Source organism: Opisthocomus hoazin, chromosome 2 (genome assembly GCF_030867145.1).
Source record: "Opisthocomus hoazin isolate bOpiHoa1 chromosome 2, bOpiHoa1.hap1, whole genome shotgun sequence".
NCBI lineage: Eukaryota > Metazoa > Chordata > Aves > Opisthocomiformes > Opisthocomidae > Opisthocomus > Opisthocomus hoazin.
The window spans coordinates 37,606,146-37,633,645 of record NC_134415.1 but is presented as its reverse complement, the minus strand read 5'-3'; the positions used below and the strand labels follow the sequence as shown (position 1 = coordinate 37,633,645).

At 45.2% G+C, this 27,500-nt stretch overlaps 1 protein-coding gene across 1 annotated transcript; it reads left to right on the top strand.

Moving 5' to 3' along the window:
* The first annotated feature begins 1,424 nt into the window (after positions 1-1,424).
* On the top strand, positions 1,425-27,500 carry DTD1 (D-aminoacyl-tRNA deacylase 1). Its single transcript, XM_075413209.1, has 6 exons — positions 1,425-1,513; positions 3,945-4,035; positions 6,265-6,500; positions 16,663-16,760; positions 24,897-25,073; positions 26,884-27,500. The coding sequence occupies exons 1-5, from the start codon at positions 1,471-1,473 to the stop codon at positions 25,050-25,052; spliced, it is 624 nt and encodes a 207-aa protein (XP_075269324.1). The 5' UTR covers positions 1,425-1,470; the 3' UTR covers positions 25,053-25,073; positions 26,884-27,500.

The following is a 27,500-nucleotide window of genomic DNA, read 5'->3' as shown; positions in this document are numbered from 1 at the left end:
CCTAGTCCATACGGACGTCGCCTCCTTTCACAGTAAGCTGCTCCTGGCCACTGTTTTCTATAGTGAGCCCTAGTGAGGCCCCATCTGGAGTACTGTGTCCAGTTCTAGGCTCCCCAGTTCAAGAAAGATGAGGAGCTACTGGAGAGAGTCCAGCGGAGGGCTGCAAAGATGATGAGGGGACAGGAGCATCTCTTCAACGAGGAAAGGCTGAGGGAGCTGGGCTTGTTTAGCCTGGAGAAGAGAAGGCTGAGAGGGGACCTAATAAATGCTTACAAATATCTCAAGGGTGGGTGTCAGGAGGATGGGGCCAGACTCTTTTCAGTGGTGCCCAGTGACAGGACAAGGGGCAACAAGCACAAACTGAAGCACAGGAAGTTCCGTCTGAACATGAGGAAGAACTTCTTCACTTTGAGGGTGACTGAGCACTGGAACAGGTTGCCCAGGGAGGTTGTGGAGTCTCCTTCTCTGGAGATGTTCAAAATCCGCCTGGACGCGGCCCTGTGCAGCCTGCTGTAGGTGACCCTGCTTCGGCAGGGGGGTTGGACTAGATGACCCACAGAGGTCCAAACCCCAAACATTCTGCGGTTCTGTGATAGGTGTTTTGCCCCAGCTTCTCTCACTGCTGACCCTCGTTGCTATAGGGGCTCCCTGCAGCCACCACTTCCACTGCTGGAAGGCTTCCCATGGTCTGTATAGACACTGCGTCCCTTCAGAGGGAGCTGACCCCAGACCCCGCACAAGCACATATCACTTTCCACAGGGGCTTCCCCCTGCCCCTGCAGACACCTCCCTGTTTCTGTAGGGGCTGCCTGCTGTCCCTGTAGCCTTTTCTGGGAGGGTGCACCCCCTGGCACGGGTCTCTGTGAGGTCTCCACCTCCAAGGTCTACACCTTGCTGTGTAGGAGCTGCTTCCAGGCCCTCTGCCCACAACCCCCCAGCTTCTATAGGGGCTTTAATACCACAAGCCCCAGCCTGTGCACGTACAGACCCACCTTTATGGGCTCCTACAGCCACCACCTCCTTTTCCCAGCCGCTGGTTTCTCCTGGTACCTATAGGTGTTCCTATAGAGGATGGCACTCGGGTTACCTGCATTTACTCCTTTCTGTAGGCACCCCTCCCCCAAAAGACTGCATAGACAGCAACTCCCTTGAAAGGAAGGGACCCCCTCCGCGCGCAAAACATCTCTAGACGCCTCGCCCGTTTCTACAGAGGCTTCCTACGGGGGAAACCCTTCCAGGCTGCGCTACCCTATAGACGCCTATAGCGCCTCTTCCGGGGAGGTTGCGGCAGCACCTCCCAGCCGCCGGGGGGCGCTGTGAGCGGCGCGGGCTGGCAGGGAGCGAGCGGCCGCCGTCGCTCGGCGCCGCCGCTTCCCCCGCCCCCCACCTCTCCGCCCTCATCGCCCCCCCCCCCCCCCCCCAACCCCACACGCACCGGCGGCGGGGCCTGCGCTGCGCGGCCGCGCCACCATGAAGGCCATCGTCCAGCGGGTGGCCCAGGCCAGTGTCACAGGTCAGTGTGCCGCCAGCGGGGAGGTCGCCGGGGGAAGGGGGAGGAGGGGGGCGGGCGAGCGTGGCGGAGCCACGCTCCGCCCGCCCCCGTCCTCCCCCTTCCCCCGGCCGGGGCCTCCCTTCCTCTACCCGCAACCCCCCGCCGCGGCCTTCACCGGGTCCTCAGCGCCAGTCCCCCTCCCTTCCTCCCACAGCTGTCTTCCCCCCCCCTTCCCCCAGGCTCGCCGTCCCCCTGCGTGGGTTTGGCGTGGGGCGGCCCGAGTCTGCTCCTCGCGTTGCCGGCACTCGTTGGCACGACACTCGCAGTCCCCTTGGCGTTGCTGTCGTGTGTCGGCGGTGCGGTTGTGATCCCTTGTCTTGTGGCTTGTGCGCGTCGGGCGCTGGGAGAATTGCCCCCTTGCATTGCCTCGCTGCGTCAACAGTGCCGCCCCGGCTGCCGGGGACGTGGTTTGCGTGCGTCGGCCCTGGAACCAAGAGTCTCTTCCTTGCGTTGCTGTCGTGTGTTGGCGGCGCAGCTGCGGTCGCCTCCTTTTATTGCCTGTCCGTGTTGGCACTACGGTCACGGTGATCTCCTCGTATTGCTCGTGTGTGTCGGCGGTGCCGTCCCAGTTGCCTCTGCCCATGGTTTGTGCGTGCAATGAGAGTTGCCTCCTCGCGTGGCTTGCACATGCTGGCACTACAGTTGCAGTTGTCTCCTTCCATTGCTCGTGTGGGTCAGCAGTGAGGTTTCGATCGCCTTCTCCCGTGTCGTGAGTGCGTCAGTGCTGTAATCAGAGCTGCCTCCGTGTGCTGCTTGCGTGCGTTGGCAGCGCCGTTGCAGTCGCCTCCTTGTATGGCTTGCACGTGCTGCCACTACAGTCGCAGTGGTCTCCTTCTGTTGCCTGTGTGTGGTGGCAGTGCCATCTCAGTTGCCTTCTCCTATGGCTCACATGCCTCAGCACTACAATCGCAGTCGCCTCCTTGCATTGCAAGTGTTTTGGCAGTGCAGCCTGACTCACCTTTTCACGTTGCTTCCGTGTGTTGGCAGTGCTGTCCCAGTCATCACCATTCACTGCTTGCCTAATCAGGTCCGCCAGTGATGGCCCTGGTGCTTGCTTAGCTGCTGGTAGGAATGGTGTGTCCTGACAGTATGTCCCTGCTGATGCACCAGTTGGATCTTTTGTGTTCAAGATGCTTAAAATCCCCAAGAAGTTTGCATGTGTGGCAGTTAAGTATGCCTGCTGTGGGGCCCAAGGGCAAGGTGGCTTGCAGCAGGATGGCCTGTATGTTAAATAAATCACTTCTGCTTGTGGGTGGCTGGTCAGTAAGCATTGGAAGAGCATGCCTGTGAATAAGTAAGCAGCACAGCTTTTGTGCCCAGGCCGTACTGCGGGTACAATAGTGGTCAGACCCCGTCCGCACTGGGATTGTGGCTGACTTATTGCCACATTTCTGGGTAGAATTTAAACTGTTGTTTCTGGCTGTTAAAGAGTTTGAGATGTCCCTCTATGAGGGAGATAGTGCTGTGCTTAGCGGAAGGATAGAATTCTGAGCCAGCAGGCTCATACCCAGATCAGATAGAAAGGAAGAGTTTTTTTGGAGGAGTTTTTTCCCGATTTGCTTCTGTCCATTGGGACTAGTCCAGATTTGGCCATGGGTGCACAGACACAAGCTTTCAGCTTTTGCCGAGGGTCTGCTCTCCTTTTGTTTTACAGGACGTTTGGAGCTTATTTTCCCAGTTGCATGAACCTGGATATACTTTTAACAGCTGGGTAGCTGGTGCTCAGTTTTAAGACCTCATTTAAATCTTACTACAGTCATCTCAGGCTAAACAATGTTAAGATAATTTAAATTAAGATACTTTCATTAAATTAAGATAATTTAAAACATTTCTGAGTAAAACACAGTGCATCTGCAATGGATTGTATTTTATTATAAATGTCATTAAGGAGGTTGTGCTCCCAACCAGGAGGGTAGAATTTGCAGGTTGTTCAAAGTCCTATTTCAAAATATCCATGAAGACTGTCTCAAATAGGAATCACCTTTTTACAACTGATGCAGAGTATATTAGGGAGGGGTGGGGTAGAGAAATTGAATACACTTATTGTTATCAACCAGGTGGATAATGTTTACAAGGATTGGAGAGAGTTCTGCCACCTTTCTGGTTAGCACTGCTGATCCAATTATAATAAAAAATCTTGATACTGTCTTTTTAAACACTGGAGTAAGCATCTTGAACTAATCCCTCACAGATAAATCGCGATATTGGGAAGGCTTTTGAAAGAGGGCTTCTACGTGATCTTGACTTTCTAACAAACTTAAGACAGAAGACAGGTTTAGGGTGATGTTTTCTTTGGTATTTGTACAGTTGCCAGCTGAAATCAGTGCTTACTTATGTCATAAAAAGAGACAGTGCATTTAGCCTTACTTTTCTTTTTCCTCTCCTTCCCCAGTGGGTGGTGAACAAATAAGTTCAATAGGACGAGGCCTCTGTGTGCTGCTGGGCATTTCTTTGGAAGATACACAGAGAGAGCTGGAGCATATGTAAGTCACATTCCCTTTTGCCTTGTAGTCTTTCATTTATGTATTTCTGATACTGAATCAGTGATACCTGTGCAGTAGCCAGACAAACGGGGCACTCCTGTTGGGAAACTCAGGTTTGCCTGTTAGTTCCTCTTCGGATTTTACCTTGAATACAGGTTTCTTAGTTAGAGGGGTTTTTTTATGTTCCATTGAGAAAAACCTGTTTCCATTCCCTGTCTATGTGTTTTTTATCAAGATCAAAGTAAAAAAGGAAGAATCAACACGTTGGGTTTTTCTGATCACCCTTTTTAAAATGTCTGTCATTTTTACTGTATGAATTTACCCAGGAGTCCATCCTTCAATGATAGGATGTATCAGAAACCTCAAACTCTCATGTTAGCTTGCATATGAGAAGTTTTGTTATTTGAAAAGGCAGGATAGATAGTCTTTTCAGTTATTTTCCTGTAAAAGTGAATCAATTTTGACAGCCTGAAGGACTGGCTCTGGCCATCTGTTCCATGGCCACAAAATACTGTGATTCAGCTGGCAAACACATGCAAGAGAGAGTTCTCCAGGGGCTTCTTCTGTTTCCTTTGGACTGTTTATTGTTGTAGGGCTGACCTCAGTTCTTATGAAGACAAAGAAGAAACAGGTAATAGAGCTAACCAATGTTAAGAAGTGTAAAGGCTCAAGCAGCAGAGAGAGAAGAATGTGAGCGAGGGTGAAAACAGCACTTAGCAGATGCAGAAGAGAAAGTAGAGAGTGGGGATGTGAACTAAACATCACCAAAGATCTCACATAAACATGTGAAACTTGTAGAGAATTGCAGCAAAGCAGGTGTTTTTGTTATGACATGCTCCATTGGCTTGCCTTACTGTTTGCCCCCTCAGTGTGTAACGTTTGCTCTGTTGTTGTTTCTCATTCCTGCCTTGGTGAATGTGAAAGATACTTCTGAATATTGCAAGCGGGTGATCAGTAGTGATCATGCTCTCGGCACCAGGTTGTTTGGATGACTGACGCAGGAAAGGCAGGAAGCCAGCATCTGAAAAAAAAGGAATGAAAGAAAGCAGCTTAACCAGGTTCTTTCAGGTCCTATTAAAGGAAACTTTAGTAATCCTGTGAATGAAACAACAAACCTCTTTATCATTAAAACACAGCGGTGATGATGATTTAAGCTTATACACTGGGGCCTTCCAAGGCTTTTAACCATCCACTTCATTCAGGAGTTAATTCTGTTTCTTGTTGACACACAAAAATTGTCAAGGGTGGTTTTTCTGACTGCGCCTTAGTGATGACAAAGCCCTGAAGCTAGACCATAACAAAGTCTTGGCTTTATTTTGTACTAACTGCCTTGCCTCTGGTGCAGCGCAAAATGTCTGGCTCATGACTGCAGTTGAAATGCCTTGCACTTGATACACTCCCTTGTTTATAGATGCTGCAGATGTGGAGAAACCAAAAGAAGAAACCAAAGACAGGAGAGTGGCATGTATGCAGTCTTGTTATCAGTCGAAGTCCAGCCATAGACTGGGTTGCAAGTCTGCCTGCTGCTTTTCAGGACCCATTTGTGAAAGTCCCTGTGTTCTCTGAGTATTTGAGCCAGTTGGTTCTGCCCCCTACCCCCAAAAATCAGCCCTAATACAAATCCAAATAACAAGTCCCAGTCATCACTTTGCTGCCACCTGCGGTTCTGCACTGTTCCCTGCCTTCCTTCTCATCCTGATGAAGAAGCGCTGTCCTCATCTGGCTTGTGGGGCCTGGTTTGGGAAGAATGCTAGGAGGTGATGCAGCTGGAGGAGTATGTGTGAATCATGTTCGAAAGCAACCATTTCATACTGAGTGTGGTTTCTCAGTGTGGTGGGAGGATTAAAATTCCCAAAGCTATTCACATGTTAAATAATGTTGTGACACATAAAATCAGGTAGTAAAGAGTAAGCTTTCTTACTTCCTATGCCATGTTTATGTTACCCAGTAACTTGCAGTTATTCTGTCCTGATCACATGCTCTGTAAAATGATGACATTAATTAACAGTCTGACAATGTTATGCGTAAGGACTTTCTTGGTTATGGCTCTGCCTAATGTGACGAGATTCCTGTGGTTTAGGAAGGAAGGAACAAAGGGATATCTTGTTGTGTGGAGGCAGAATGAGTATTTACCTATCTTCCTTTTATCTCGTCCTGTGTGGTAGGCATGAACTTCTACCTGCTGATCCTGCATGGGACAATTTAGGAATTATCTTTTTCTCCTCATAGGGTTCGAAAGATTCTGAACTTGCGAGTATTTGAAGATGAAAGTGGGAAGCACTGGTCCAAAAGTGTGATGGATAAACAGTATGAAGTGTTGTGTGTGAGCCAGTTTACTCTCCAGTGCATCCTGAAAGGAAACAAGCCTGACTACCACATGGCAATGCCTACAGAGCAGGCGGAGTGTTTTTATAACAACTTCCTAGAGCAGCTAAGAAAAGCCTACAAACCGGAGCTTATTAAAGGTAAGGGCAAAAGGTTGGTAAGGTCCTTGATGTGACCAGTGGACCTTGTTTGTATGTGCTCTTCCCTGATCGTTGCTTGCTTTATTCTGCGATTTTCTGTCTGTGTTGCAAAGGAGCTCTCTTTACATGGCAGTAGATGAGGGGATGTTACGGTGTTTTCACTAGCAGCCCAGCAGGGTGATCACTCCAGTCTGCCTCTAGCCAAGCCATTTCCTGGTGTTCCTCTGGAACTGTTTGACATGTAGGCGTTCTTGTATTGTTATTGACTGTACAATGTGAGCAATGACTTTGACAACATAACCCAGAGAAGCTGCAGCCAGGAGAACAAGCTCTGCGGTCAGGCTTCCTCAGAGGCTGGATGTTTTGTGCAGAGCAGTTAGATTAACCCAGGAGGAGCATTTTTTCTGAGACGTACATATGTGGTTAGTCAGGCTCAGCGGCATCGCTGATATGTGATGGACAGCGTAATTCCATCTGTCACTTTAGTTTTACATTCTGATAATGGTAATGATGACAGCGGGAGGTGTAATGTGTGACTTGAGAACAGTGTTGGATTTAGGCTATCTTTTCTCAGCTCTGTGCTATGTGTGCAACAGTTTTCTCTTTACCAGAAAATGCCTGGCTTCCCTTTGCATTTGTGCTTTACCCACCCTTAATCTTTTCTGTTTGCTTTCTGGCCATTTTCATATTTAGACTTGAATTTTGGATACCCTTGCCCAGAAGACAAGTGTCTAGAAGAGGCTGTTTTTTTAAATAGGGGCTATTAATAGGTAATGATCAGCCTTACTTTCCTTACAAATTAAAAAAAAGGAGGAAAAGACAGAAAATGGATAGCTGGTTGTCCTAGTTTCGGCTGGGGTAGAGTTGGTTTTCCTCTCAGTAGCTGCTGTATTTTGGATTTAGTACCAGAAGAATGTTGATAACACTGATGTTTTCAGTTGTTGCTATGAAATCAAGAACTTTTTCCAGTTTCTCGTATTCAGCTGATGAGCAGGTGTGCAGGAGCTGGGAGGGAGCACAGCCAAACGGGTAGCCCAAGCTGGCCAATGGTAATGTTCCATACCATAAATGCCGTGCTCAGTTTATGAATGGGGGTTGGGCAGGGGACTGGAATCTTTCTTTCTTTCTCGTTTCCGGGAGTTCAAATCCTGTCTTGTCCAGGAGTTGGAACTTTTCTGTGAGTTTGGTCTTTTTCCTGAGTTTTGCAAAATTCGCAAAATTTGTGAGTTTGGCATTCCACGATTGCTGCTCGGGGGCTGCGAATTGGTTGTCAGGTGGTGAGAAAATTGTATTGTATGTAGTTTGTTTTGCATATTCATTAGCATCATTGTTATTATCATTATTGTTAGTAGTATTGTTGTTAGTATTTTCCTTTGTTGTCTTATTAAACTGTGTTTATCTCAACCCGTGAGTTTTACTTTTGTTCATTTCTCCTCCCCATCCTGCTGGGGGGGAAGGGTGGGTGAGCGGCTGTCTAGGCTTGGTTGCTGGCTGCAGGTTTGAACCATGACAGTGGGGAATGATTTAGAGGCAATTTCCATGTTGGCTGTATCACAGAATCACAGAATCACAGAATGGTAGGGGTTGGAAGGGACCTCTGTGGGTCATCTAGTCCAACCCTCCTGCCGAAGCAGGGTCACCTACAGCAGGCTGCACAGGACCTTGTCCAGGCGGGTCTTGAATATCTCCAGAGAAGAAGACTCCACAACCTCCCTGGGCAGCCTGTTCCAGTGCTCCGTCACCCTCAGAGGGAAGAAGTTCTTCCTCATGTTCAGACGGAACTTCCTGTGCCTTGGTTTGTGCCCATTGCCCCTTGTCCTGTCACTGGGCACCACTGAAAAGAGCTTGGCCCCATCCTCCTGACACCCACCCTTGAGATATTTGTAAGCATTTATTAGGTCCCCTCGCAGCCTTCTCTTCTTCAGGCTGAACAAGCCCAGCTCCCTCAGCCTCTCCTTGTAGGGGAGTTGTTCCAGTCCCCTCACCATCCTTGTAGCCGTCCGCTGGACTCTCTCCAGTAGCTCTTCATCTTTCTTGAACTGGGGAGCCCAGAACTGGACACAGTACTCCAGATGAGGCCTCACCAGGGCAGTGTAGAGGGGAAGGAGAACCTCCCTCGTCCTGCTGCCCACACTCTTCTTGATGCACCCCAGGATCCCATTGGCTTTCTTGGCAGCCAGGGCACACTGCTGGCTCATGGTTAACCTGTCGTCCACCAGGACACCCAGGTCCCTCTCCGCAGAGCTGCTCTCCAGCAGGTCCACCCCAAGCCTGTACTGATGCATGGGGTTGTTCCTCCCCAGGTGGAGGACCCTGCATTTGCCTTTGTTGAACCTCATCAGGTTCCTCTCTGCCCAGCTTTCCAGCCTGTCCAGGTCACGCTGAATGGCAGCACAGCCTTCCGGTGTGTCTACCACTCCTCCCAGTTTGGTGTCATCAGCAAACTTGCTGAGGGTACATTCTAACTCTTCATCCAGGTCGTTGATGAAGAAGTTAAACAAGGCTGGGCCCAGTACTGACCCCTGGGGGACACCACTTGTCACCAGCCTCCAACTAGACTCAGAGCTGCTGCTGACAACCCTCTGAGTTCTGCCATTCAGCCAGTTCTCAATCCACCCCACCGACCACTCATCCAGCCCACACTTCCTGAGCTTCCCTAGGAGGATATCATGGGAGACTGTGTCGAAAGCCTTGCTCAAGTCGAGGTAGACAACATCCACGGCTCTCCCTTCGTCTACCCAGCCAGTCATGTCATCGTAGAAAGCTATTAGATTGGTCAGGCATGATTTCCCCTTGGTGAATCCATGCTGACTACTCCTGATAACCTTCTTTTCTTCCACTTGCTTGATGATGGCCTCCAGGATAAGCTGCTCCATCACCTTACCCGGGATGGAGGTGAGGCTGACCAGCCTGTAGTTTGCTGGGTCCTCCTTCTTGCCCTTTTTGAAGATTGGAGTGACATTGGCCTTTCTCCAGTCCTCGGGCACCTCTTCTGTCCTCCAGGACCTCTCAAAGATGATGGAGAGTGGCTCAGCAAAGCCACTGTAGATGAAGGTTATTTTCCCAGTGCTTTCCAAGGAGGCACAGTGAAACGCACACGTAAAATGTCTGTCTTCTGTCAGCTTTCCAGTAGCTTGACATGTTCTTCCAATCAACATTTGTTGATGATAGGGAATGCATTTCTGATACCACTTCCCTGCATCCCTTTCAGTCTGTAACATAGAAAACTTCTGTTCTAATGAATTTGAATATGTGCTTTTTGAATCTTTATCTCTGTTGAGTTGTGACCAAGTTAGGACCCGTTCCTGTGCCGCTGAAACTGGTAACAGAACTGCCTGGGAAGTGAATAGGAATAAGGCTCTGGTAGAATCTGATCGAGCTGGACCCATATGTCCTGTAAACTAAAAGCAAGTATGGACTTTCTTCTTTCACTTAAGTGAGGTGGGGAAAATTTGATATGTTTCTATGTGTCAACATTTTATCCTTGGGCTTTGAAAAATGCTCTGTTTCTGCAATACTTTCAATCAGTTTATATTTTGACAGCAGCTTTCTGAACTTCTCTTTTCAGTGAATAGCAGTTACACACCTGAAATTAATAGCCATGGTTATCAAGTGCCTGGATTTTGGCTCTTGTTTGCCAATGCTACCTGCAAAAAGAGCTTTCACTTCTGCATTTTTTTTTTCATGCTGAAAACACAGATTTTGAAACCCAAGAGTGACAGCCGGTGCTATTGTGTCAGATAACACATGCATTTGAAACTGCTGGCAGCACTGGAACCACATGTTAATTTATAATTTTGCTTTCTTTTTAGGCTGTGCCATTCTACATTGTGCTGCATCCAAGTCTGTTAGACTCTTGTGATCAACGTTTCTGTAGTGCCAGTTGCTTTGCCAGTGTTTTTTGATTGTTTGCTTATTTGATCTATTTATTTTTATACATACAAGGTTTCCAGTTTCATGGAGAGTAGGCGAAGTCCTGTGGCTGCATCAGCAAAATTTAGAGTTTCCCTGAGCTAAGGTGCGTTACAGCACAGAGCCTTTACACACTGGCAGGCTGCATGTGAGCAGGACTGCTGGAGTGTGAGTATAACTTTGTGAAATTGTAATACCTGGGCTGTGATTTAGTGTGGCATGTGAACATACACAATTCTGCCCTGAAAAAGTCCTGAGGAAATCAGAACCTGACTTGCTGGGGGCTATGCTACCTGCTACTGTGTCACAAAGGGTGATGGGAGGGCGCTGGGAAGCAGCACTGATGGATGGGCTGCTGGACTATTAATATAGGCTTTGTGTATCGGCATGAGGCTCTGCCTTCTACCAAATCTGTACTCATGTGCTTCCCCTACACATACACACACACACAGTTGTAGTTATTGGGAGATTAGATTTGAATCTCTGGGTTGCTGTAGATGCCCTCCCCTTTGATCTTACAAATCGCTTAATGCATTTTAGAGGAATAATTTAATCATTTAAAGTGGAATTTGTGTAGCTGAGTCAAAGACAGATCAGTAAATGTCTTGCCATATTGCCTATAAGCATTTTGTTTTCTAGTCCCTGTATTTTTTCAGTGGACTAATTTGGCTGTTGAAAGTTGAGCTGCTATGTGTGCCACTGTTGCAGGTGCTGGGCAGGCAGCTCCTCCGTCTGGTATCTGGTCTATCTGGAGCTTGCCAGCTAGGAGCTCAGAATGGTAAGTGCTCCCCAGAGAGACACGCAAACCATTCTTTCACACTCGGAGCAGGGGGACGTTTGACAAACAAAATCTTGGAGAAGGCTCAGAGCCGTGGCTCCGAATTTACCACGAATATCTTAAAACTGCAGATGGACACCCACGTCTAGGAAAGAGAAGGTTGCATCAGAAGTCCTTGCTTGTCTTGCTTCAGTGTTTTCTTGTTGTGAAACAAGACCTCACTCCATTCTGGGGAGCAGAGCTGGTGAATGCAGATCTGAGTACTTTGTTGTGCAAGCTAATATCCCAGTATTAGGCCTACCAAGGCTTCTCCTTGTACGTTAGGGCCTTCGCTCTCTGGAATGTGGATTTAGTCTTCTGAGGCAGTAAGGATTAGCGTGGCAAAGAGTGTGAAATATCTCACTCCTGTAATAGCAATATCTGAGTAAATATGAGAGGACTGTTCCACAAGGAGGAGTCTAATTCAGATTAAGGTTTAACGCAAATTGGAAGCAGAATTATTCTCTCTGATTAATTTCCTTCATAAGTGTTGTCACTTTGGAATAAGTCCTCTTATCTAGAACAATAGTACCTGCATGGGGTTAATTAGGAATACCTTTCCAAGTAGAGAAGTTTAGAAGTAACTTCTGAATAAAACCAGTGTGAAGTTTGTAGGTCATGAGCCTTGAGATATGTCCAAAAATTATTCTGAAAGTAAATTATATCTCATTTTCAAGTGTTTACATCTCAGATGTGGCTTCTCTGTCTCACCTCGGATAAAGATCTTTGCCTGTGAGGAAGGTGTGCATGCCAGATTCTAAGGGAGAAGGAATTCGAAGAGATGGGTGTCCAGCAAAATAAACTTGTCACTTTAATTATACTTGTAGGGTCCTATTTTATTGCAGAGGATGTTGCAAGGAGGGGACTTGATCGGTCAAGAAGTCTTAAAGTGGAGAAAGATACTTACTACATTTAAGAACATTTTGAAGTAAAAAGCAGGAAAAGAAATAGTATTTAAGAGTAAATTGCTAATGTCTCCCATGGACGGTAAAGGGTCATGTGATAAATTTACCCAAAGTTGCTGGAGTAATGAGCAACATCCAAGGAGGGTGGATTCTTTCTACTCCTTTCCTTCTGACTGAAAAATGAAAATCAATCCAGAGTTGTTTATAGGTATCTCTGAAAATGTGTGTCTGCATGATTCACCAGTGAAACCATAAGCTATAGGTTTAGGAAAAAACTACATGGGTTTTCTCTGCAGGTTCTCGTCTATCATGGGTGGCAAAGAGTTTGAAAACTGTGCTGGAAAATTACAGTCCCTATTTTTTTAATTGCTCTGACATCTTTTCTCAGTGGGACCCTTTGCACGTTCCAGGCTCCTGCAATTTTATAAAATGAGAACAGATCTTTTTGATGTTTTTTACTTGCTTTGTAATACTTTTGTCTCAGAAATTTTCTGTTATTTTCTGTAATTATTTAGTAACTATCTTCTTTTTTCTTTCTGCACAGTTAGCTAGCATTCAGAACACATTGATCCTTTCCTGAAATACTAACAGCTTCATGTTATCTCTGTTTACCAGATTTACTCAGTAAAGTCAGCTGCACCTTGTTAAAGCAGTCACTGTTGATGTTCCCTTAACTTCTGATGTGCCATTCTTTGATGCCACGACAGCCTCCACTGACCCTACAGTGGAGTTGTCAGATGGGAAGATGTTTTCACTCCTGCTGCAGTGGTTATTCTTAGGTTATGTGATGCAAAACTGTTCTGCACACACATAGAGGAGCACAGAGGCAGGCAGGGGAACCCAAATTTTGGACTCAGAGGACTGCAAACCCTGCCTGGGCCTCTCCCAGGGCTATCCTGGGGGACCCTCAGTCCTGTGGTCCAGGTGTGATGCCCGTCCTGGGGAGCCAACAGGAATGGCTCTCCGGAGCACCTGTCGGACTGAGGGGGGGTCACTGTCTGCAGGTACAGGACACATGCAGGAGGAGAGGATTTCAGGGTGGCACAAGATTTATTACAACATTTTCAGGTCAAGAAGCAAAGGCAGGGAAGGGGGTGGATCGAGGTGATTTCAGGGGGAGCAAGCATGGGAAAATAAAGGGATATGGGTACTAAAAGGGCCAGCCACCCATAAGCAGTGACTGGTCAGTACGCTTGTGGCCGTGCCCTGCACCCAATCATCACAGTGTGCCTTGTCTTCTTACTACAGTCTGTTTCTAACTATTTTGACGGACCCACTGTTTTGTGTGCATGTGTGTGAATGGGGGTCTGAGTGCAGCAGCTGGCATGAGGCCATGGGTCCGAGGCCCGTGTCTGCGAGTGAGGGTTAGCGAGCAAATACACAGCAGGATGAGCTGGCCAGAACTGAGTCTGGATGTGTGTCTCTGAGGGTGAGACCACAGGAGGAACTGGCTCCTGGAGGGACTAGAGGAGTCCTGCCCAGCTGCTCTACAGACAAGACCTGTGTGTATGCATGTGTGTGTTCATCAGGGTAATACAGGGGGAGCCAGCCAGCTGCCAGAGAGCTGGGGGGAGATGTGTGTGTCCGCGCATCTGTGCGAGGGGGTCTGTACCAGCAGCTGGAGCAGGGCTGCAGCCTCAGGCACTTGTACCCCCAGGTGTCAGCATCTGGGGAGGCTGAGATCCCTGGGCAGCTGCTGGGCAGACCAAGTGTCTAAGTCCAGCTATTGGAGGGGTCTGCGTTGTGTATATGTACGTGTTTCCCACTAACGGACATTCATTCTGATCAGCCCGTGAGGGGTTCTGACGTGTGGAGAGAAACTTCACAACTCACAGAGAGTTATAAAGCAGGTATGTTTATTGTGGCGCTGGGTGCAAGGGGGATCTCTCCTCCTAACTTGCACACCGAGTCACGAAGCATGCACCTATTTATTAGAAAGTTTATCTAAGTAGGCTGGACTATTGTAGTTATTTCTAGGAATAGGTGTGATTATTATAATTATTTCTAGGAATTCATTATCATACTCCGCCCCTCTTTCGTGCTTGCGCAGTGTTGTCTGGTGGTCGTCTGTGGGGGTCTTCTGGATGAAGGCTTGTAGTCTTCCTCGCTGTGTGCTTTCACCTTTGGCTCAAAAATTCCTGAGTTGTCTGTGTTGGCTGAGTCCCAAACCGTAGAACCAGTTTCAGCTAGAGAGTTGCTTCTTACGGACAACAAAGTTCTGGTTATCAGTCCTTATCAGTCCTTGTTTTTCTTCATTTCTCTGGCCAGCAGTCCTTGTTAGCTACATTTGAGCTCACAGCGATCCTTGTTAGCAAGGTTACAAAGAACAGAACAGAACTAAATGACAGTGTTTAACTCTTACCTTAACATAGCTGCAAAGCTATATAACAAAATTAAACTAAAGCTATAGCAAAATCGAACTAAACGTCAGTTTCCCACATCAGTTCAGGATGAGGCTGTAGGTGCTGTCTGTGTTCATGTGGGCGCTGAGGGTGTCTGTGTCGGTATCTGTGCAGCTGGCTGTAAGTGTGTACAGATGTGTGTGTGTGTGTAGCATGCATGTGTTTGTGCGTGTGCGCCTGCTTGGAATACATGCTCAGCCTTGCTACTGTTTGGACCTGGGGGTGTGCAGCTGTGGCAGCCATGCCTTTGTCAGGTTTCTAGAGTCAACACCAGTAACATTTCTCAGCGCACGTGAAACGTTAAAGCAAGCTGATTTGATCAAAAGAGCCTGCGTAGAGGGAGCGAGCTGGGGCGCTGGGCACGTGTTCTCTTCTGCTACCTCTTCTGTGGGGCAGAAAACATCTGAGGATTGCAGCTGGTAAAATTTTGCAGCTTTTTGTTCAGTAAGTCACATTCCTTTTCACAGAATTACTTCCTCAAATGGTGCTCTTGCCCCCTTCCCATTGGTGTTTATGCCACTGTGACTCTTCAGCAGTCAGTCCAGTGAGCTTTTCCTTGGCTGCTGGACCACTGGCAGCAGACTCTTGTGCAGTGCTGTAGTTTTTGGCTTTGCCAGAGCTTGTATCTCTAGCTCGTGGGGTGGCTTGTGGCATACGGCCTTTGGCAAAGCAGTTGGGCAGTAGATCTGTTGTGATATGGCCCATAGGTGTTGGACGGGCCTGAACGTGCCTTTTCTTTTTGCTTTCTCTTTTAAGCAAATACCAGACTTCTGTCTGACTTACAGGATGTGACAGGGACAGACTGAAAACTCTTTGAAAGCTCTTTGTCTCCAGTAATACATTTGTGAAGAACCAGGACAGCTTGGTTTGATCTCTTTTCAGTCAGGGACATCACATGTTGCCGTGAAAAGCTGCTGCATAGCTATACAAACTCTCATGTAAATATTCCCAGTGGGTGGTTGCTCCACTGAAGGTTGAGCCTACGGCTTTCAGCATGGTCTTTGCTCACTGAGGAGATACTGGAAGCAGTTTTGGTTGTGTTGCTGAGTGGGCTCCAGGCCTGCCTTCCCGGTAAGTGAGACTGTTCCAGTCTTACTCAATTAACTGCTGTCTGCTTGCTGCAGTACGCTTTTTTCTCTTCCATGCATTTGTATTGATATGGTGGTGCCTATTCTTGTTGCTGTCCCTGCAGGAAGGTCTAGAAAGGCTGCTCGGGTGTGTGGGACAGGACAAGAGAATATGCGGGAGTGAGCAGTGAAGAAGGCTCAGCCAGGGGTGGGGTGAGTTTGAGGAGTACAAAGCTGGACTAGAAACGATGGAGCAAGGAAGTCTGCACGAAGAAAAATGAGATGTGAGGAGAAGACAGCATGCAAAGGGATGGCTTTTATGTGCTATACAGGATAAAAATGTCATGGATCTGTTGTGATGGAAACTTCTCAAATGCATTCCAAAAAAGTGGTCTGAGCCTCCGCTGGTGTGCTGATAAGTGCGGTTGATGACACATGATATAGACATTTCTGATTTCAGAAGCGTATTTGTGTGAAGTAGGCAGGGTTGAGGGAGTAGACGCTGTCATTTTTCCCTGCCCTTTTGGCCAAACTGTGTCAAAGAACAGCCTACGTTACAAACAGGAATGTAGAAATTGGTGTAGGAGATTGGGACTGAGCTGTACACCAGTGTCCCCTGTCTAGAGTATTCAATGTCAAATGCTTCAGAGTAGGCTTCAAGTCTTTTCATCTTTTGCCTATATGTAAGATTTCTTCAAAACATCGACTGGCTAGCTGGACTGGATCCCTAGGCTTAGCTGATACGTCCTTTAATATTTCATCTCCTGCCTGTGAGAACTATCCTGCCTATCCTAAACTGTGAGCACCTTGATTGTCTGTAGACTTGGTTTGTTTTGTGGACGTTTCTGTGCTTAGCTGCGTATTTATTGTCTCTTAAAGTCAGACCACATAGCTGGGTGCACACAGACTGTTTTTTAATTAGTAGCTTTCTGCAGCTTGTTAGTTGGCTGTCCTTTCACGTTTTTTTTTTTTTTCTTCTTAGTGGCACATTTGGTAAAGATTTTAGTGTGTGTTATCCTTCCAAGAGCCCTCAGCACTGCTTGTCTCTTTCCTTTTCAGATGGCAAGTTTGGTGCCTACATGCAGGTACACATCCAGAATGATGGTCCTGTAACTATAGAATTGGAGTCCCCGGCTGCCACTGTTGACCCTAAACAGGTAAGTGAGCCAGAAGGCCTGTCTGGAAAGGATGGATGTACAGGCTGTGCCTCCTCTGGGGGTTTATAACATTCCTGTTATGAAGCAGTATAGCTTTCCTTAGACATGAGGACCTTGTGTGTCCTGTGTAGCCTCTGAAAAGTTAAATAAATGCATTGTATTCTTCAGTTCCCTGGCCTGTTGATTGCCTGCTGTCCTGGTAAAGGTCATGCATGTGTAATGCAGTACAGATTTTTACAGTTTATTCTTGCTGAGCATTAAAGCTGCTGTTTAATTATGGTTCATTAACTAAGTTTTTAATGCATCTGGACTCCCCCTTTTTTTTTAAATTAAGTTTCTTGATATTTCGGAGCTTTTGCATGTGGGTGACTGAGTGGAACTGGAGAGCTGCCTCTGTCAGAAACAAGAGAACAGCAAATTTAAGTCCTGAATTGAAGTCTGCAGCGGAGAGGAGAGTTAGCTCTGCTGAGGAACAGCACAAGCTATGTTGAAAACCAAATGCAGTGGAGAGGTTTTCTCATCCTCTGAATACAACAATGACCACCTTTTCCAGGCTGAAAGAGAATGGGGAGGGATTGTTATTATCAGCTGTGCTTCAGCGAGGCCACACCAATCCTCTTTGTATATCACTTCACTTAACCTTGTTAAAATTCTTACTGCAGTTTATAAGAAGGTCATGAAGGAGGAACCAGGAAGCTACAAACCTGTTAATCTAACCTCAGTACCTGGAAAAGTTATAGAGAAGATTATACTCGGTGCTATTTAAAGGCATTTAAAGGACAATGCAGTCGTCAGGCACAGTCAACACAGGTTCACGAAGGGAAAGTCCTGTCTAGCTGATTTGATACCCTTCTACAGTAAGGTCACCTGCCTGCTGGATGAAGGGAAAATGGGGCATTTACTTCTTCTAGATTTTATTAAAGCTTTTGATAGTGTCCCTCAGAGCATCCTTCTCGACAGATCGTCCAAGTGTGAGTGAGCAGGTACACTGTGTGCTGGGTGAAGCACTGGCTGAAGGGCAGAGCTCAGAGGGTTGTAGTTAACGGGGCTACATCTGGCTGGTAGCCAGCCACCATCGGTATTCCTCAGGGCTCTGTTCTCGGCTCAGTTCTGTTCAATTTCTGTATCAATGATCTGGATGCAGGAGCTGAATGCACTGTTAGCAAGTTTGCTGATGATACCAAACTGGGAGGTGCTGTTGACTCTTGAAGGGCAAGAGGCCTTGCAGAGGGATCTGGATAGACTGGAGCGTTGAGCAATCATCAGTGGCATGAAATTTAACAAGAACAAATGCATGTGTCAGTACGGCAAAGCAACACGCAGACGCTTGGTCGATATGAGGAATAAAATAATAATGTAGTGCCCCTTGGAAATGTCAGTGTTTTAAATGAGGGGAACTTCTTAAGACTGACATTTAAGTAACTTACATTTCTGAATGGCAGGAGGATCTTGATTATAGAAAAATGCATTGAATGAATTCCACATAAATATTCTATTATTTATGCCTTAAAAAATGTTTCATAACAGTATAGCCCAAAGTGATTGCTGAATGCAGAGAAAACCCAAATCTAGTATTTTCACTTTTCTATCACTTTTTTGCTGGAACATTTTAATATAATGTAGCTGAAGGCATTTTCAGTTCCCCAAGTATGGTGTTGCTTCAGCTTGCCTTTGCATTTTAGGGAAGGATGAAGATTGCCTTGAAATTGTGTGATCAGTAGCACCTGACACAGGTGGTGACAAATATTTTGTTTTGAGCTATGGTAAATGACTGTATGGTGAGGGCCTCCGTCTGCAGTCAATGAATTTTTCCCACTGTCTTTCAATTCATTTTTTGTCATCTAATTTTTCTTCCTTCTCATGCGAACATACGCACCATTATGAGAAATAAACTACAGTCCTCTCCTTGACACCATCAGCCGGTGTTATTTCTAGATGCGGCGTTGCCAGCTTTGATGTTTCTCTTTCTCCATTTGCACTGTTTTTGAGCTTACTTTGAAGCAACAGATCCAAAACCTGTGAGTTCATTTTCTTACATTGAAGGTTTTGGTGAGGAATATGAACCAAAGGGAGCTCAGCTGGTTATCTGCATCACCGATGATGAAGAGTGGTTGAGGAAAATGAGTGGGGAAGCCATGCAGCTGACAAGCTGCTCGGCTAGGGAATTTTTCCAAGACCCTGGGCAGCCAGTTAGACCAGGCTAACTGATGAAGGGCTGGTAGCACTTTTCCTGCCTCAGGCTTTGGGCCCATACAGTGTAACTTAATTGTTAATTAATTGTGTTCTGCTCACGTTTCTTCTAGAAACAAAATGAAGTATAGAATTCCTTACATGAGCTGCTCCTTGGCCAAAAGGATTGTGTCCTCTGCTCAGAGAGAAAGAGGCTCCTACTAACACTTTGATAGCAACTCCAAAGTATAGATGTGTGGAAAGGGGAAAATGTCAAATGATCTGCCATCTCCTTAACAGATTGTGAAGACAACCCTTCTTCTGTCACCACCTTTCCATTGATTTACTTTTTGCATAAAGAAATAATTATAATAAATAACCTATGATAAGCATTTTATCTCAGTGCTATCATTTGCCTAGTGGCATTAGTATTAAACTGCTATATTTATAACGCCCTATGGCAGTTTGAAGGATTAGTCTCTTCCTGAAATGTAACCTGTCCTTAAAACTGTTGTGATTTTTTTTTTTTTTTTTTTTTTTTTTAGATTTTAAATAGTGGTAGCTTGGCAAACCACTACTGAAATTTAAAAGATACATCTGCAGATTTTGTTGTGGTTTGAGGTTCCAGAAACATGATCACAGCCCCTGATTTTCTGGCAGACTGCTAACAAAATAATTCTTTTGCTGGTGTCATTCACTTCTTTCTGATGTCATTTGTGGCTTTTGCAGAAGGAAAAGCTGTCTCTAGAGCAGCAAGTCACCTCTGTGTACACACTGATCACAGAGAAAAAGGAAAACACTGCATATGTTTCTGTGTTTAGAAAGGTAAAAAGTCAAGGAAGGCTGACACTAAGGCATTTCTGAACGTGCGAGATTAACTTAGGCAAAAAAAGCAACCTGCAGAATTATTAGCATTTTCAGATGGGGGACTTGGTGTGCCAGTTTGTTTGCATATTTTCACTACAGCAAATTGATTGCAAAAGTGATGTGATGTAGTATTGCAGCTGACATAATGGCAGACATTTCTGCCTTGGTGAAACTTCTTTCACAGTGTAGTCTAGCTTTCCACTGTAATTATTCAATTTTCAGAATTGCAAGTCTGTGGTTTGCATCAGGCTAGAATTTGTCAAAGAAGCTGTCAAACCAAATATAAACTTTGACTTTTTTCAAAACTGTTACTCTGGTTGTTGGTCAGTCTGTTGGGGGCAAAGCAGTGACCACATAGTTGGAGATTATTAGTTTATCAGAAGTGTCTCAGCAATGTAAAATATCTGTATTACCATAGGAGATTAGAGAAGTTACATTCCGTGGGCTGAGGACTCTTGCATTTTTTTGTGTGGTCACAAGGGAGAAGGTCTTAAAACACTTGAGAGATTTCGAGACTTTCCTGACTTCTTTCGTGCTTCAGAAATTCAGCAGTTGGGTCAGACCAGGTATTGATCCTCAAAGCACAGGTTTTGACTGCTGGCAAGGGACCATAAGGACTTCTTCTGAACAGCTGATTGCTTTGTGGGTTTTGGTTCTGGCCAAAGTCGTAACGCAGAGTGATTCCAGGGTACAGTGGCTTGAGATAAAAGGATTGACATGTACAGGTTTACATAATTTTCCGTGTGAGTTTTCAGGCTTTCTTACTCCTGTTATGTCTATAGTTAAGCCTGTCTTAACAGATCGAGGGGCACTGATGCTAATCCCGTGCACGAATGTTTTGCCTAGATGCAGCATGTCATAGCTCGACGCGCAGGATGTCTGGCCTTGTGTTATAAATGTGGATATTTCAGTGCTTGTGCAGATGTAAATACTGCACGCTGCTGACCAGCCCAGCGTTGCACAGTACGCTTTTGCTGTCAGGCAGTGCTGCTCCTGCTGAAAGAGGCCCACACTTTGAATCCTTAGAGTTTTCCAAGATGTCTCTGAAAAGAATGATTTTTGGTTTATAGAGGTAAAACTGAGTTAGACCCTTTCTGTACAAGTGCATCATCTCCACAGCTAGCCAGCAAATATCATAACACAGTAACGACAAGCAGCTCGTGGTATTTCTGCAGATGAGATGATGAGTATGGCACACATTCTGTGCTTATATGGAAACCATTAAAGGTATGTTTCATGGAACCAGACTTGTGTGTCTGAAGTTGTATTCACTGTAGTACCAAAAAGTTAACCGTTGTTACGTTTCTGAGCTCACTGGCAGGTCTTTTGTGGTGGAGTGTACTCCCTAACACAACCACTTGAATTACTCAAGCACCTTATGAGCACAGAAGTGAAAAAATAGAGATGTGTAATTCTTTTGTTGCCTGTGTAAGAACAATGCGACTGTATATTTTGAGTACAAAGAAAGGCATTTAGTCTTTGTGTCCGAACTTCGGTTCATAGGCTGATCACGACGTACGCACAGATTGGAGAGCGTGCAGGTGTGTGTTTATGTCCGTAGGTACACACAAATCCTTATCTGTTTCAGTGTTATTTCAGTTTTAGATGGATGAAACATTTAATAAATGAACTTCACCTTTAATTTGTTACAATTAAAAAACAGAGTAAATGCTGTTCATGGGAGACATGGATTGACACAGTTTATCAAGATATCCTCTCACCTCATCTATATGAATTTGTGTCATTTTTCTTTGAGCTGGATGAATTCTTCTGTCAGATCATGCCAAGCTGGGAGTTGTTCTAAATATTCCAAGGTTATTCCTGCTCCTGTTTTTTCTCCACCTGTTAGGGATGTTGGCCTCTGAGGAAGAGATGTAGTGGAGTAGTGATGAGCAGAGCTTTGGGTCTGCTACAGAGACAGATGTGAAGGTGGATCTGGATTTATCTCTGTATATCTGCTGTTTTGTCTGCCCTCTGCACTACATTGTTCTCTGACTAATTAGTTGCAGAATTAGGTAACATGAGGCCCTTCATCATAAATATATGTGTCATAACTTTGGAGACCATCTGTTGCATGCTGTTTACCCTAGGATATGAATGCTACTCCTATTTCAGCAGAGAATATGGCTGCTTGTACATCAGACTGTATGTACATGCCGTCATATATGGAGCCATTTCTGTCTCTATATGTACGTTATATATAAACAAATATATGTTATTGTCACCGTTTAGAGCAGGGCGGCAATAAACCGAGTGGCAGATGCTCTCTGTTAACTCCCGCCCTCCCACCAGAGGAAGCGAAAAGGGAGGAAAAGGGAGAGAGACTTACAAACTGAATATAGAAAGTTTTACTAATTAGAATAATACTACTAATAATATTAATAATAAGAGAAATAATGCAGAATATACAAAACTGATACTGAGTTTCCTGGGCTTGTGTGCCAGGGCGCTGCCGGGCAGCACTAGGAAGTCCCGGACTGGTGTCGGCAGTAGATAGGAACTGGACTCAGCAATGCACGGATCTGGATCTGGATCAGGATCGCAGGCAGGACAACGAGCAGGGTCCTCTCCAGAAGCTGGCCAGGGATGAAGAGTGAGACCCTGGTGATCGCCCTGCTTTAGACTGAGTGTGACGTGCATGGCATGGAATACCGTGTGGGTCAATGTTGGGTTACCTGTTCTGTCCACCCCTCCCTGCAAGTGCGACCCTTTATGACTGCTCACTTGCGGGACCTAAGATATCTATTGGTGACCTTGGCTGCTATAGTAACAATTGCAAACAGGGGCCTTTTTCTGCATTTTAATCCTGCCCTTAGCTCAGTATAACTAATCATTGGGTGTTATCAGCTTTGGAGCAGACACTGCCTGTAAAATATGCAGCCAACTTCAGAAAAATGCAGTTACTTAGAAGAACTTAGCTTTAAGGAAGATTGACTAAAAGAGAATCGGTTCTGTTTTAACCCAAACCAGGACAATTATGGGTGTGGATTCTGTATTGCGTAACACAAGGTTCACAGCGTGAATACACTGCTGTTTTCCATGTTTTGAGAATCCGGGGTTAGCTTTATTTGGTCAGCTCATAGCCTTCTCAAAGATAAAGGTAACTCGATTTAAACTGTAAATGTAATATGTCTTAGGCTTTTTCTTCTTTCAAGTAGTAAGAAACACTGGTTAGAGAGGAGAGAACATCACGCCATTCAGTAATCAGGTTTTTTACAGAAACATTGAAGTTTCATGGAGTTTTAAGTTACAGTACTACAAGATACTGGAAATTCTTTTTCAGCATCGTCATTGTCAAAAAAGGGGGCACTGCTAGGAGCCTTGATGCTGCAGGAAAGGAAAGGGGTACAGACTGCAACAGCTGTTTGTAGGTTTGTTGCAGCAGGTTTGAGTGTGGTTTGGCTTGGTGTTGGAGGGTACTTGTGTTGTGGGGTACTTTGCAGTTACTGACTGCTAGGTTGAGGCCCGTGAGGGACGATGAATATGCACTACCTCCTCGCATAGTTATTGAAATGTGTACAAATCTATATTTTGAAACTTGGGAACCGTGCTTTCATGTCCCTGCAGCTTGCAGTTAACGTAGTGTGCCTTCCCTCGTCTGGTACATTTTCGTACCAGGAACATCACTGAAACCCCGGTTCTGATTTCAGCAGCTGGATGACCCCAACACCATTTGCAAAAATAAACCCCAACTGCATAGAGATCATGGGAGTACCATTGATTAAGGCTGAGTAACTTTAATAGTAAGGGCTCACAAGCTTTTGTTTCCTTTCCTGCAGATGCATGCACTTTCTCAATTACCTTTAACATTCATGTGCTGTGTATACAGGCTTGTTAGCAGAAGTGTGGTGTGCATCTTGCCAGATACGTGAGTTAAAATACTGCCTGTATCATGCCCAACACATTTGTAACATCTACACACATGACTTGAGGACTGGGTCTTGCTAGACAGACAGATACATTGTACTCTGTCATTTCACCCCTATTTTTAGTTTTGAAAGCCAGCTAAGAATATTCTGCGTTAGGCTTGACGTCCCTGTGTGCAGGTGTTCAAGGAGGGTGTGTGTATGTGGGATAAGGTTCAAGGGGACGCTGTGCATCCTCCCAAGGCTCTGCAGTCTGCACTCTCAGCTCTTTCTGACTTAGAGCTCAGAGCTCAGATTTACATCTTTGTATGCATCTTCCATCAGCCCATCTAATTCATAACACATAACCTAGCTTATTTCATTCTTTGAAGATTTCACCTCAGAAGAGATCTTCTGGCCATGAAATTATGATTTATGACTAGCATGCTTTATCTTGGGGAAATTGTGGAAGCAGTAGAGAAAATCAGTAGATGATAGAAATTATCCAAACAGATAAACTGCACAAAGTGTAGTGATTTAAGTAGCTATCAATATGTAGTGTCCCCAGAACTTACTGCAACCTGCTTCTCTGAAAAATGGAAAAGGGATGTAGAAATGACAGCTGTGTGTGACTTAGTTTGACTCTTAGTAGCATTGAAAGCATTTCTGCTGAGAGGTGGCAAGGCAGTGTTAGCTGAGGGTTTTGTCCAAGCTGGTTTGAAATGGTTATTCTATAACCTAGGTGATGCTAAAGCTTATATATCTCTTTCTCTGGATAAAGAGTAACATAAATTGATTCTTGCATGCTTGATGGCAGAGCTTGGGATACGTCTGTTGTCAGCAGCTTTGCAACTACAGAATTACCACTTCAGACCCAAAACAGAAGAGGAGTTTGGTGGAATCCAGCTCCCCCTTTTGGTCCTTTCATTTTATTCTTTTCCACGGTTGCAGATTGTGTTGGGCAGAGAAGGAACTCTGAAAAGCGGAGGGTAGTCCTTTGAATATGTGCACTTCTCTCTTATGCTCAGGGGGTGATCAGGTTAGCGCATGACGATAATTCACTGTCTTCTCCAAATTTCTGAAAATCTAAGCCGCGGGCTTTTTTTTTTCTGTTTTTTTGGTATATGTATTGGTGTTGTGAATCTGAGTTGCAAGTTTTATACAAATGCTCACAGTTAACGATTTTTTAGAAATAATCTTCTGAAATTATTTTATTCCCGGAAGTGTTTTCTCACTCTCCTTACTTTGTGAATAGCTGACAAAACTTGAAAAACAGCAACAAAGAAAAGAGAAGACCAGAACCAAGGTGCCCTCTGAATCAAGTAGAGAAAGAAATGCCCCCCGTAACAAGGATGACCCCAGCGCAAGCAGTGGAGCAGAAGGAGACGTGTCTTCAGAAAGAGAGCCTTAGCTCATCCAAAGCAGGCCTCAGGTTTGGCTCTTCCACTCCTCTGTAAAGCTGTGTCCTCCTGCCTGACAGTCTCTAACCCTGGGTGCTTTACTGAAGCAGCACGTGCAGAGAGTTGCATTAGAAGTGCTGAAAGGTGAAATTGTGATAATCTTGCTTCTCTCTGCAGCCAGCACACCAGAATGCAGAAGTGAGTGAAAGCCTCCTCCCAGCTGTGTGCTTGGCTGGAGGTGCGTATCTGAGAGTCTGGCCCTGCCACAACTGTTACCAGGTTGACTCAGGAATTCTATAATTTTGGTGCTATAATGCAGCAATCCCGTAACTCAGAACCCTGCTTTGTATTCTTCAGAGTGGAGATACATGGTTGTGTTTCTCTCCCTGACTTTAGCTAGCAGGCTGGTCACTCTGGAACAGCCCCCACCATTTGTAGTACCCCAATAACACATAGTCCCCAGCAATGGAAGTGCAAAACATTTTAGAGGTTGGAGACAGGCCAGAACTGCAACTTCCTATCATGGTTCCTGCCCGGTTCCTCCTCGGTTTGTTCTTTCCCAGGATGACTTGGTAACAGGCTGTTTCATATACTTTCACCATCTAATGAGAACATTAGGCCAGGCATTAAGAGCGAGACTTGCTGCTTGAATCCAATGTGAGAACTGGGATTTCCTCTTCCTTCAGGCACTTGATCTGCAGGACATGCCTGAACTTGAGTGAATGGAATGAAGAGCATCTGAATATTGACCTGAATCATTTTTCTGGGGTTATCTGCATATGTATTTATCATAGTCTTTCCGTCAGTTTTAAGTCTTCAGGACACAGATTTCCCTGCCTTCCTTCCTCCCCCAAAAAAGCTACATTGCTGACTTTGAACTTTCAAACGTGTGGAAGCTCTCAAGAAAGTGCTATTTCCCTCATCTGCACACTGAAGCCCTGAGCTGGCTGTGCAGGTTAATTATTAACAGCTTTGCAAAGTTAAGGTCTAACCTGTCTCTTGTTTTCTGATCCCTAGCGTTCAGTCTGGCTTGTGATTTATACAATTCAATATCACAATTGCTCAGAAAGTTGCCTTTTTTAAATTTTTTTAACCCATGAATTTCCCTGGTGGTGAAACATTGGGGGATGATTTCTGTTTTATAGAAGTTCATATTATCTGTGTGGCACTAATATGAAGGAATTTGTATAAGGCATTGAATAGATTTCTGGAAATATGATAATTTGTTTTCAATTGACTTGGAAAAGGGATCAAAGAAACTTTAAAGTCCACAGGCTTTTCCCTGGCCTCACAGAGAGAAGCTTCAAGACTGGTGTCTGATGAACAGTTCTGTTCATTAATTGGGTTGCAGTCAAAAGCTGAGTGTCATATAATACAACAGCTGGAAGCACGCGAGTTCTGCTCTCTTAGGCTTTATGCTCGGTGCACCTTCCTGTTTTAATATTAGAGATGAGTAGGAGAAGGAGAAACGATTGGGAAGAAGAATGTGTTCTTAGAAAATAAAGTGAGGATGTGCTGTTTCTCAGCCACTGTTGGCGTTGCTGCTATGCTACAGGATCACAAGGTTTCCCCTGCTGTTGGTGGGTTGTGTGTTGAAATAAGAACATTTTAGAGAGCAGGAGTTTGCAGGCCGCCTAGAGTGCTTTGGTCAGTCTGACCTTTCCAGTAGCATTTGAAATTATAGGGAGCTGAGCATTTCTAAAAAGTGATATACTGATAGCCTAGCATTAATTTTCATGCTGTGACAATAAGTAAAGATGCTTTTCTCTACGGGATTTGAAGGAATCATACTCTATTTCTACTCTACTTATAGTAACGTTCCTGGTTTTTTGCCTTCCACAGTTTCTTGTACATAATCTACACCGGATTCTTCAAGAGCGACCCGACAGACATTCACCTCAGAACCGCTCTTCGACGACTTTGGAAAAGAAAGGAAAATGGGAAAACAGAACTAAGACATTAGAGATGTGTATCATTCTGTATTGAAACAACCAAAGCCACGCTATCAGATTCAGTTGTTAGTGTGTAGTACCAGTAGTTCAAAGGACTTGTAACATTTTTGTGTATGTGTTTTCACGACTGGAGAGTAAAGGGTGACTGTAGGCAGATTGTAGCAGAGCATTCACTTTCAGTACAGAAGCTCCATTTCAAAGATAAATCAGGGTTTTTCCTTAAACTTACACTTGAATTCTAAAAATTATCGAAGCAGGCTTGTATTTTGATTCTCACTCTATGGTGTCATGTGCTACCTGTTTCCATGGCAGCGTGTAGACCTGTGTATATTTTGTTATATTGTTCAGCTGCTACGTAACAGCAAGTTAGGCAGTCCCGTCTTTCTGCATGGATCAAGTTATTAAAAGGAAAGATCAGCCGCAAGTTGTTTATCATGTGGAACACATCTGTCTTGTAAACTTTTTTAAAAACAGAAAAGACTTTATTAAACAAAAGATGCTAGCTGA